Source organism: Daphnia pulex, chromosome 12, assembly GCF_021134715.1.
Source record: "Daphnia pulex isolate KAP4 chromosome 12, ASM2113471v1".
NCBI lineage: Eukaryota > Metazoa > Arthropoda > Branchiopoda > Diplostraca > Daphniidae > Daphnia > Daphnia pulex.
Genome location: NC_060028.1, coordinates 6246117 through 6259337, shown reverse-complemented (window position 1 = coordinate 6259337; position 13221 = coordinate 6246117). Strand labels below are relative to the sequence as shown.

The following is a 13221-nucleotide window of genomic DNA, read 5'->3' as shown; positions in this document are numbered from 1 at the left end:
CACTTACGAAATATAAATGAATACATATATATGTGTGTACTTACGGTGTTTCGGGTTTGCAATGGCTGGACTGGCCGGATGGCAAGTCAGTTAACGTTGGTTTGGCCCCGATGAGTTCTGAACGCTTTTATTCCGACGACGAAGGTTGGGGCTGTGTGTTCCTCTTGAGGTTGTGCGAACCAGACGGAAGACCATGCTCAACAGTTGCCTGTTTAACAGCATCGGGTTTGGTCAAAGCGGTCAGCAATCCCTTCGCTTTCGGAACATGTACGATTCGCTTCTTTGGTGCTGCTCCGCCGTATGACGAAGACGTACTGGGACCAGCAATCGGGGCGGGTAAGGACAAATTTTTCGGCTCTTTGTTGCTCTCGAATCGAGCAAGCATTTCCCTCTGTGGTTTCTAGAGATTACGGGTTTCACGAATGTTGTTATATTTAAGTTCCCTTCTTGAACTGCACGAACGTTCTGTCTGGTTTGGTAGTATGGACATCTGAAAATGACAAACATTAATTAACGTTCCTAAGCAATGCAGAGAATAAATAGTTTCTCACTACTTTGTTTACTTTGCCCGTAGGTGGAGTAGTTTCTTACCCATTCCTCCTCGGGTATTTTTACTATTTTTGACTTGAAAAGTATTTCAAGATCTGTGGCCATCACTACGACGTCATCCATGGGTTTGTTGTACTTTTTACAATTTGAGATCATTTTTTCGAAATCTCGAATACAATCTCTGGCACTCTGATAGTAGTTGTTTTCCAGTCGTTTTTATATAGTTCCTAGATCCATAGGATACTTGATAATATTGAAAAAATCCTATTTCATGGAAAAAAACACAATGTTAGTGGGAAGAAAAAAACTCTAACAATCAATTCCGGATCCCGCACCCGTTAGGGGGTATCCTCAAAATTTTCTTCCTCTCCTCTCCTTCCCGGAAGTCGCTCAAGCACCGGAAGAAGGGGATAGGTATGTCTTCCGTGATCCAGGGATGCCGTGTTCGGAAGACAACTTGTCTTCAAGTTAAAGACCAACAGTACAGGCTGGGAATTCTTTTTTTTAAAATTTGTCTGGTGTGGGAATATTTATTTTTTAAAATGAAGAATGATTAGTCGGAACAACTCATCAATTTCCACATTAGTACCCATTGGTTGTACGATGCTTTACACTTTTCCCCTTTGACTTTCAAATGGTAGGGCCCAATTTCATGATGGCACTTAAATGCTGCCGTACCAAGACACTTAAACAACTTTGTTTCAGGATGAATGTCAGGATCTGGAATATTTTCACTTTCCAATGAAATTAACTTTTGATCAAGTAACTTTTCGAATTCTAAATCAAATTCCTGAGATGACACAGAACGAGAAAACTCTTCCATTTCGAATGTACAACTAAAAACTTTGAATGTACGACTCAAAACTAGAAACTTGAATGTACGACTAAAAACTATAAACTTCAGACCACTCTTCACCAAGGCGTACAAGCGACAGAACAAAGACTATTGGCGCCAATTTTCTTACCCTCTCCCATCCGTCAGACGTTGCAATCTTTTTAGATCCCCCCCAAAAAAATTACAAAACCAAATTTCCGCCCGATACTGTTCGTGCGGAATTGAGTAACATTTTGTTAAATGACTTGATAAAGGAAACAAAATGGTAAGAAAATGAGAAGTAACATCTTCGGCAAACGTAATAAAAAACGTCAAACGATATAAGATAAAATAAAATAATATTCACATCTTCGAAAAGACTAAATACATGCAATGACTAGAACATGAATGATGAATCAATGAATGATGAATGATGAATGATGAATCAATTACTAGATACATGAATGACTAGAATGACTAGATTCTTTGTCTCTTTGAAAAACTGAGGGTTAAACTCCAGACGAGGCGCCTTTCCACCCTGAGTTGACCGTGGTGCCGTGCCGTGGCCGTATGCCCACAGGCTGCACGTCTGTGGCCTTCATGCCAGAGTAAGTTGACGTATGACTCCAGTGACGCAGGTATTTTCCGATTTTATGACCAATTACGGCGCTTTGGAGCTTCCGTAGTCGGCTCTTTCCTCCACCAAAATGATGGTAGATGACACTAGGAATATTCATGCCCTCTACGTGCAAAGTTGTGTAACTCATAAGCTTTAGCAGATGTTCCATCTCTTGCTTTCCACCCGTTTGCAATCTCCAAAGACGGAGTTGTGGGCAGTCCGGGTGCTTATTGCTATGCTTTTCACAAAAATAGCAGTACAGTTTACCTTCTGCTTTTATTTTTTAACTTCGTCTTTATTGAGGCAAACTTCGCCTTTATAACCCCATTTGTGGCAAACGCTACATTGAATTCCTGTAAAAATTTGAAAGTTTAAGTGCTAAAGGCTTTCTTTCTAAGAAACTATGTGACGTGGCAAAAATTCTTTAATCAGCGTGTTGACAACTGTTTTTTGAAAATTCCGCCAACATAAAAAGGCGCCAATCAGGATCAATTTCAAAAAAGAAAGGCGCAAAATTCAAACAAGTCACATGAAGAAAAGTTTAGAAGCGATTGAGTTGTCGAAAGTCCCGTAAACGTAAAACACAAATTATGACATTCAATAATTTTTCGACGTTAAAACAGGTATTTAAGGCGTTTCAAAAAGATCAATCTAAAGGTGCTCAAGTCGTGGTGCCGTCAGATCAAGAAGGGTCTCTACTTCCTCCATTCCATACACCAAACATATCATCCATCGTGATTTGAAGGTAATAAACGAGACCAACACAAAAAATGTTTGAATTAAAAACTTTTCATCTAACGACGTCTTATTGCGTGACAGTGCGACAACATCTTCATCACGGGGACGATTGGCTGCGTGAAAATTGGCGACTTGGGCTTGGCCACACTGAAGAATCGGTCGTTTGCCAAATCTGTGATTGGCAATCCCAAATTCATGGCCCCCGAAATGTACGAGGAGCACTACGACGAAGGCGTCAACGTCTACGCTTTTGGCATGTGCATGCTGAAAATGACCACCAGCGAGTACCCGTACAGCGAAAGCATGGGCGCAGCTCAGATCTACAAGAAAGTCATCAGCGTAAGTTTGGGCTCGCCCCCCATCTGTTTTCATAGGTTGTTATATAGGATTTCTGATGGCGGCCCAGCTGCTGCCAAACTCAATCCCGAAGGGGATTCCGTTCTACTATTCCTCTTTTTTTTCTTTTGGTTCGTTGAATTAACCCGGCGGCTTCTTCTTGTTTTACGACGACAGGGCGTCCGACCGCAGAGTTTCGATCAGGTGGAGAGCAGCGAGATTCGCGACATTATCGACCGTTGCAAGTGTAAAAAACGCGTAACTCAAACGCTTAACGCAAGGCCTTACGTTTGGCAGCGACACGAACTGTGTTTTGATAGATGCGCGTTGTGAAACAGTGCCTCCTCCGCTTCGTTCAGCTTCCTATGTAGATGCAACGGTAGCTGAGCTATGCTTCTACGCTGCCTCTCTACTCTCGTTTGTTGTACGATGAGCTAAGAGCGCGTATGAGGCTTGTGTGCCCAACAACTAAAAAACAGGAGCTCAAACAAATTGGCCAACAGGTCCCAGCCACCGCGTGAGTTTCGTGTCTCAACCTATTGGAGCACTTAAGCCCACTCTGCCTCGGGGTTGCCACACTGGTAATCGGGCGAAGCGGGGTTGTTGGTATCTTCAATTGCAAAGTAACATGAAGATTTGGTTAGTATTCGAACCTAGTTCTCTGTTGGTGTCGCTGCTACTTACTTCTGATGAAGACGTTATTGGCGATTGAACCAGAATTCGGCATTACAATCAAATTCAACGTCCACGCGAGGAAATGCTTTGAGGACTTTTTTAAAATTGCAAAATAGTGTTGCGGTTCCTCGGCCGGCGAGTGGTTTGACCCAAACAAACCGAATAAGAAAAGGGACTTATACTAGAATAATACACAACTAACAAATGACTAGGGAAGTGCAAATATATCCAACACTTACGCGGGGTAGCCAGCAATACAGAACAGCTTTCCCCTAAGGTCTAGTACTCACACACGTGCGACGAGATGACGTTACACGCGCACGTCAGTACGCATACACAGACTCTACTACCTCCGACACTCGACTATCTCTGGGGCGCTTTCGTTGGACGATGGACGGTCTGCTTCAATAGACTACTCAATTTTGAACTGAAAGCCATGACAATTCCCTAATAAAAGTGGATTAATGGGATGTTTAAGGGTGTAACCATCAAGTAGGTGCCAATAGAGCTGTACTACCCAAATGTACATTTTAATTCCCTGCTGGATTTGATGCTTTTCTCATCAGAGATTGCGGATTTTCTTTGAATTTCTGCTTGTTTCCACTTTATTTGAACTCCTAGTTGAATTTCTGCAAGAACTAATTAATTTTGGAGCTAGTTTAATTCCTTGGCTCCTTACTACAAACGGACGTGATCTTCCTTTAACAACGAGACTTTTTTTGTTTAGATGGCGCGACTTGCTGTAGTTCCACTAATCTAACGTGATAAAAAAGAGTTTTTTTGTTGTTGGAGGCACCGATTGCTCGAGCTCCAAATACTCCAATTGCGCAAGAAAGTTTTTTAAAAGGGAAGAAGGCGAATACCATTCCAAAGAATACACTATTGTTTCTTCATACTTTCCTAGGTTGATTTGGTTTCTCTTCCTCTTGATGCTATCCATTATCATATATATATTCTTATCCAGCCCCGCCACGCTGGTTCGATGATGAAGCATTCTTCCTCGTTTCTTGATCCCGTCGGAATGCTGTATTTTTGTCCAGCACATAGTTGAATCCTCTTTCGTCTTCGTCAGTTGACTCTATACAAGATACAGATGAGCCAGAAGAACTTGTCCAGCAGAGTTGAATCTGGTTTTCCTTAATCGACCTAGTTGGGCGATTTCATGGAGCCGCTGCTCCAGCGGGCAACCCACTCTTCTTCACTTTCGAAAACTGGGCAAATTTCTGGATTGGTTGGAGCCATATTGCTCCTGCTGCTGACTTCCGGGATTGGTGCCGGCAACAAGGAACTTGAGTCGGAATCGGTGCAGCAGCTGGAGCCCGTGTTGGCGGTACTATTTGAAGGAATTGAAGTCGGTACTGGTCGTGAAGCCGTGTATTCTACCAGTCAGTAGCGGATGTCACCGCAGTAGCGCGGGCGAGTGGATTTTTCCCGTAATGGTCCTATCGAAATAACTGCAGGGCGATGGGCAGAAAATTGTCCAGTGGAGTTTGAAGCTATGGGTCTTCTGGAACTAGCTGTCTGACCAACGCTGCTGCTCTTCTTCTGGCCGGTGAATGTGTCCTTGGCTTTACTGGTGGTTCCACCCAAGCGGGAAAGAAGCAGTCTTTGAAGGAGCAGCTGCGATCTCCTGATTCTTTGATTCTTCTTGCCTATTTTTCAGTTTGTTTTGGAGTACCTTTCGGTTCTCCGCTACTATGTGTTGGTGAGAAAGAAAGAAAAGAGAATTTTAAGCAGTTTTTTTATTACAGCTAAGGAGGAAGTGGGGGGGAAATCAAATGCAAGTGGCCGTTAAAAATGGCAATAAGAAAATGTATTGCTACCAGACTGAGAGGTGGTACACAAATTTTAATGTAATCGGCCTATAAGATAGGCGACACGCCAAAATTTTACTAAAATGGCAGCTTAGATAGACGGCTCACAAAGAGTTTATATTGATTAAGGCGGTACCAAATTATTTGTGACGAGAGAGGGAAAGAAGTTCTTTCACCACTTGAATTGATTGCTGGGCTTAGCTTGATAAAAAATGTTGGCAATCAATGTTACATGGAGCCTTCGGCTCACACAAGGGGTGCAGTAGCCCTCGGATGCTTCTTCCACTTTGTCAGAATTTTTTGCGGCGATTGTTAAGAATATGATAGAAGATGCCCTTACTGACGGCTCCAAACCAAAATACGAGTATCTGTACCTATGCAGATAGTCTTCCGGATGTGTGGGCGTAGTGGCGGCTGGATCGTGTTGTCATCGGTTGTTGGCCAATTATATTACCAGCACAGACGGGGGCACATCGTCAATCGAAGAGTCATCGCCATAATTTTCATCCTTGGTTTCAGGTGCTACCGGATCCTCGTCATCGCGTTCATCTTCGTTATCCAATTCGTTCTTTTTCTCATCATCATTTCCCTCACTGGAAAAAGCGAGCCCTGCACCAGGACTCTCACTCGATAGCTTTCAGTCGCCGTCAGTTCCTGGTCGTAGCACCCCTGAAGTTGATCCGCTTCCCCCTACAGTTTTGCCCGGCCTTGGAGATGAAGCCGTAAATTACTTCATTGAAAACCCTTTTTCGGTCGAGTCTTGATGGATCGAGTCTAGAGATCTGTCCATTAAACCGTCCCAAAGAAATTTTTTTCTTATAGTGATCTTAGTAGAATTATAATTCCTTATCCCGGGATCTATGTCACATCTATGTTGTTGCCTGTGTGTGAACCCAAACACATAAAAATAAAGTAAAAGAATGGTGTGACAAGAAAATCAACGTCAATAGTTCCTCACAATCAAAGACACCTCTTTCAATATCAAACAGTGGAAATTTTACAGCTGGATCATTGTCTGTAAATGATATTTCATCTCATAACATTTCATCTCACACTTATGGAAGTACTGCCATACCAGAAAGTGCAATTAGTTTACTTTCTTCAGACGGTATACTTTTAATTAAACTAAATTCACCATTATGATAATGAACTCTTTCATATCAGTAGTGAATGTAGAAGAGCATCACAGCACTGAACTTTTAGAGAAACTCCCCTTTCCCTGATTGCTCAGCTTGCCTTTCGAAGGTCAACTAAGCATTTTCATTGATTCTGCAACGTTTTTTGCTATGGATTTGCCAAAGGTTGCAATCTGTTCAGAAACACCGGAAGGTCGAAGAAGTTTGCTTGCACCAGAAGAAGATATCAATTTTTAATTAAATTGCAGTACCCAGTATTACAATTAAATGTCTTCTTTAATTGCAGTAGTGAATGTTGAGGAACTTCACGCCATTTCACTTACAGAGAAACTCTACTTGCTCAACCTGCCTCCTAATGAAGGACAACGAAGCGTGCTGATTGATTCTGAAATATTTAGTGCTGATGGATTGTTAAATTTCGAAATGTGTTCAGCAACGTCTGAAACTCAAACGTGTTTGCCTGCACCGAAAGGTAGCTACTTTTAGTTAAGTTACAATAAACAGTATTAAAAGGGATGGTTTTTTCAAAGTAAGACTTTGGCGAGGAGATTTTTTTCCAAGAAAGTTTAAGGATTGGCGTGATTTCACCATTGCTTAGTTTGATGTTGACCTTTTTACCGGATGGGGAAAGAATGCCATCGGTTAGTAGCTTGTCCACAGCATCAGCGGATCTAGCTAGAAATCTTGAGGGAATTTGCTGCCTTTTTGTTCGTCATTTAGGCATTGAGTGATTTATTTGATTACTTGCCCTATAAAATATCATTTAATTAACACTTACTTCAGTTAAAGGAATCAGACCATATGTATCGAACATGGTTATGTTACTGTTACCATAGTAAATTAAAATTTAATTGGAAAAATTTGTTTTGTGAATGCTTAGAAGTATTTACTACTGATTATGCACTACTGACTGTTCAAAACTGTTTTGAGCATCATCAGGATGGAGAATAGGTGATGTACTTTGTTCGTGATCAATTATTTCCTCTTGTCTAAAGTGCTGTAGGTATACAAAAATTAGAATTTAATCACCGTATCCATGTTATGTAAAACAACAATAATTTAAGCATGGTGATTTTAATTTTCATTTACTTCTCTCCTGAATTGTATATATGGAGAACTTGTTCTTTCAGCAAAATATTTGATTTTCTCTTCAACATTGCTAAATCTTTCTTCAATTGTAAATAAAAGAATTTGAGGCGATAATGTGACATATTTTATCATGTATGTGTATGTCGTGATGATGTGACCATATTTTACCTCGAGAATTGATAGTACTTTTCCTTGCAACATTACCAATCCTTCAACTACTAAAATATTACCCTCTTTCATTCATTTTCAAGTTGAGCATATTTTCTTTAAGCTGTTCTTGCTTTAGAAAATTTGCCTGACTGCTCTAATAAATGTTGCCTCCTTAGCTGACTCGCTCCCTGCTACGAATTCTGCTTCAGTCATGAAGATGGACGAGATACATTCTTGCCTGCGGTTGAAATACGAAGTGGCTCCTCCGTGGCAGAGAAAAACACACCCAGAAGTAGAGTTGCTGTCATGCAGGTCTCCACTAAGATCAGCATCCGTAAAGCCAGTTACCCTTCCTTCCTCCTTGGGAGAAAAGACAATGTAATAATTTTGGGTTCCTGCGAGATAACAGATTATTCAATTCAAAGTCCAGGGGCAAGTCAAGTGAGCAAACAGACGAATCAGGATTCGTCTGTTTCGTCTGTTTCGACTGATTTTGCACTTGACGGGCCTGATCGGTCTGATCTTTCTTTTTACTGAAGAGCAACGTTGCCATGTTTTCTTATGTTTAACGGAGTACTTCGAAGTTGTAAAATTTGTAATGTGAAAGTCAAAACTAACTTTAAAAAATTGAAAATGGAGGGACTACCCATGCTTCTTACTATAATTGCAGAAATGCTAACAGATGAAGATGTAGAGATTCAGGTGGGTATTGAAGAACTTGCTGCAATGTTACCTCAACGCGAATTATTTCTTGAACGCAATCGGGGGCCGACTGACTTTGTCGGTATCACAGAATACGTTCAATATACCGCGAATAGGTATACGGCTAGATTTTTTAAGCAACATTTTAGGATGTCCCGGTTGGCTTTTCAAGTATTACTATGCTGGTGTGTTTTCCTTGTTCCGAACTAACTTGTAACATTTCTAGGAGTTATTGAGACGATTTGATACCTTCCCCGAGGTTGCAAAAATGAGATCTTACGTCCCCAATGACGTTAAACTGTATTTAACTTTATGGACTTTGGGCAATCAAAATTCATTTCGTGAAATTGGTGATAGATTTGGAATGCTCAAAGGTACATAACATTAAAAATCAGTACTGGCTGTAGATTTTATACGAATTTGAAATTAAATAGGAGATGCTCATTTCATATTCCTAGCAACTTGCATCACACTCAAGAATCATTCAGCCGATTTCATTCATTGGCCGCAACGGCATGAATTACAAGAGATTAGCGAACAATTTGCTCTACCTTACTCAATTGGTAGGTTACATGCCGATGCCGCTAGCTATAAGTTAAGTAAATGAAATGGCTGAGAAGTATATTGTGAAATTCTTCATTCTAAAATAACAATCATTTCCCGTGATTTTTATTATTCTGTAATTTTTTCCTTTTCAGGTATCGTAGACAGTACCTATATAAAAATTTGCCAACCCTTTGAGCATTTTGCAGCATACACATGCCGAAAGAGTTATTGTGCTATGATTCTGCAATAAACTTGTAACAAAAATTTGAAGTTTATAAGTGTGAGTACGGGATTGCTAGGGTCAATGCATGACGCTCGTGTTTTTCAAAACAGTGCGATCGGTAGAAAAATACACCTAATACTAGAAGGTAACTAAAAATGTTCCCGACCCTCATCAAATTTTGAGTCAATTTCATGTTCCCGTAGAAAAATTGATCTAAATCGTGACTTATTCTTGAACTATATTGTCACGTTTCAATAACGTGGCAATTGATTGGTTCCCAGAACAGACATTTGGCTGTTCCAGGGCCGACGTTTCCCATTTGATTCTGATCCTGGGAAGTTGACGATTCCTCGACGCTTGACAATAATAGTTCTTGGAAACGAGACGACGTTGACGGAGGATACAAAAGGGGGAGCACGTTTCTCTTGTTTTTTTAGTTGTTCACTGTTCTTGTCTTTGTGTCGGTGGTGGAGTCGCGACCTTCAGTCTGTTTTCTTTTTCTTTTGTGAAACAGCTTCAAGTCGCACTTTCCAACCGAACATGTTAGTCCCTCTCCCTTGACATTTGGTGGAGATGCAGGGTATCCTCTAACACTGTTCGGTTCAACACTGTAACTTGTGCCTTTGCGTTCCGTTTTCCTGTGTTTGTCGGGGTCTGTTTCCCTTGATGAAAGAATGGCCGAACGAGGAGCTCGTAATGCGCGACGTGCTGCCATTGCCGCAGTAAACCCAGATCGCCCCGAAGACGTTGAACATCATCATCACCAAGGACCTGCACAACGAATTGGTAGTATTGCCCGTGAGGAAAATTTGGTAAGAAGAAAAGAACGTGAACCACCTCTTTTTCGGGGAGAAGCACATGAAGATGCGGTGGATTGGCTGTCGAGATACGAGGAGATTGCTCATTATAACGAGTGGAATGTTGACGAGCAGCTGCACAATTTTGGGATCCATTTGGAAGGAGTAGCGCGACGATGGTATTTGAGTCTTATACCAGCCCCACTAACGTTTCAAGATCTTCGGGCTCGATTCTTGGTGGCTTTTAAGCCCCCTAATTATGATTTGGACTTGGAAACCAAACTTCGCTCCCGCTATCAAGAAGAACACGAACCTGTCATGACTTATTGTCACGATGTGATTTACTTGTGTTCCCGCGTCGATAGAAATATGGACGAGGCCCTTAAAGTACAGCATCTTTTACGCGGTTTAAGACTCTCTCTTGTCCAAAAGGTTTATCCCTTCCTCGACCCCGAAGTTCATACCTCACAAGATTTTATGCGGTTGGTACAAATTCAATGCCAAGCTGACTTGTTAGCCAATCAACCACCGTTAGTGTCGTCATCTACACCTCCAGCAGTATTAATGATACCACCACAACCACCCATTCTACCACAAGCCTCCCCGTTCGTTACTGAAGATAGATTAAAGACATTCAAAAAAGAATTGGCAACTGAATTTCGATGCGAACTCAGTTCAACATTGAGTAGCATGAGGAAGGAAATCAGTAATGACGTTCGGGACGTTTTATGAGGGAGCCGGAATCCAAACCTTTTACGAACAAACGTTCTCGGGACGGACAACCAATATGTCGGCAGTGCCACCAGCCCGGCCAGATTGCGCGTGAATGTGACCAACGAAAGTGTTTTAAGTGTAACCTCCCCGGTCACCTTGCAAAAAGCTGCCCTACTCCTTCATCCTCAGTGAAGCCGTCAAGCTAGCTGCGGTGGTTGAGCGGAGTGACACCACCGATTCCGTCTTCTCCATTCCCCAACTAGATCGCACTAAATTAGTATTGAAGAATGTCTTATTTTCAAATCGTAACGTGGAAACCATCGTGGATACCGGAGCTGGCGTTACTGTTATTTCCCCCAACCTTTGTACAGCTTTAAAAATCCCAATAAGAAGATGGACTGGACAGGACGTGGTTTTAGCTGATGGTAAAAGAACGCGCCCAAAGGGTATGATTGATGCAGAATTTACAATTGACCACCGTTCTGTTACTGTCTCGGCTCTTGTGTTTGATATCAACGGATATGATATGTTGCTGGGAAATGATACTCTTCGTCAACTTCAGTCAATCCAAGTTGATTATTTTCCCGACATGGCTTCCTTAACAATAGGAGATCCAGACATTATGTGCAATAATAAAGACAATTATGTTTTTTGTAACAAATCCTGTATGGTGCCTGCTCATACTATGATGTCATCCCAATCAAACATGCACGTAGTCCTAAAACGGGTGCTGAAAAACTTGAAATGATAGAATTTTCTCTAAAAGTCATGAATGACAAGGGATTGTCAATTGGAAGATTTTGTTACTCATCTAGAGCCCCACCTGAAACTGTTCAACTTATAAATTTCTCCGACTCTCCCCAGTGGATCCAAGAAGGAGTGGCCTTGGGAAAGATTTTCGAAGTACAGGAAGCATCCGATACGTCAGTGGCAAAAACTGAAACAGAAGCCCTCGATTTCGATCGAAGTGTTAATCAAGATTTACCCCTGGTCGATCGAGTGAAATTCAAGAATTTGCTGGGCCGATACTCTTATTGTTTTTCCGCTCATGATGATGATCTCGGATCTTCTAATTTGGTCCAACATCGGATTGATATCGGCGATCATCTACCGACCCATCAAGCACCGTATCCCAGCTCATGGAAACAACGAGAAATAATAGGTACCCAAGTGCAGCGTATGCGTCGAGCGGGAATTATCGAGCCCTCCCAGAGTTCCTTCGCTGCTCCTGTGGTTTTGGTACGAAAACCTGATGGGTCACGGCGATTCTGTGTCGACTACCGAAAACTGAATGCGATCACGGTCAAAGATGTGTACCCTCTTCCTCGAATTGACGATGCCCTGAGCCGGCTGGAGGGGTCCAAGTATTTTTCGATCATAGATCTCCAGAGCGGCTATTGGCAAGTACAGATGGAACCAAGTTTCGAGTCATGCTTTTTGGCCTTACAAATGCCCCAAGTACGTTTCAGAGAATGATGGATGTTATGTTGGCCGGTCTGAAATGAAACACTTGTTTGGTTTATCTCGATGATATAGTGATATTCTCCGACTCAATCTCACAGCATTTACAACGTCTAGAAGTTATTCTGCAACGTTTGGCGCAAGTCAACCTAAAACTGAAACTGAATAAGTGTTCTTTCGCCGCCACGCAGTTAAAAATTCTTGGCTATATTGTGAGCGGAAATGGTCTTTCCCCTGACCCTTCAAAAGTTAATGCTGTCCAAGCTTTTCCCACCCCCACCACCGTCAAAAATGTACAGAGTTTTGTCGGGTTATGCTCTTATTACAGGCGGTTCATCAGAGATTTTGCCGTCATCGCCAGGCCGCTCACGGAACTAACCAGGAAAAATCAAATTTTTCGATGGACGGCCGAAAACGAGACCAGCTTCCACTCCCTTCAAGCTGCCTTGACGTCGCCTCCTGTTTTAGGACATCCTGATTACCGATTACCAATGGAGATCCACTGCGATGCATCTGATTACGGCATTGGCGCTGTTCTCGTGCAACAACAGACCGGCGGAGAGAGAGTATTGGCGTACGCCAGTCGCCTTTTGAGTCACGCTGAGTGCAACTCTTCCATCACGGAGAAAGAGTGTTTAGCCCTCATTTGGTCCACCCAAAAATGTAAGGTCTTCATTTGGGACATCAAACTCAAGGTAGTAACGGACCATCACGCCTTGTGTTGGCTAATGCGAAAGCGTGATTTAGCTGGGCGGCTAGCCCGCTGGAGCCTCCAATTACAAGATTTGGACATTGAAGTCGTTTATCGAAGTGGCCGACTTCATACGGACGCTGATGCACTTTCTCGTCACCCGATCG

The 13221-nt window shown here is 42.1% G+C and overlaps 1 protein-coding gene across 1 annotated transcript; it reads left to right on the top strand.

The window, feature by feature from the left end:
- Positions 1 to 8553: 8553 nt before the first annotated feature.
- Positions 8554 to 9418, top strand: LOC124209973. Its single transcript, XM_046608224.1, has 4 exons — positions 8554 to 8793; positions 8849 to 8996; positions 9057 to 9185; positions 9321 to 9418. The coding sequence occupies exons 1-4, from the start codon at positions 8554 to 8556 to the stop codon at positions 9416 to 9418; spliced, it is 615 nt and encodes a 204-aa protein (XP_046464180.1).
- Positions 9419 to 13221: the final 3803 nt, after the last annotated feature.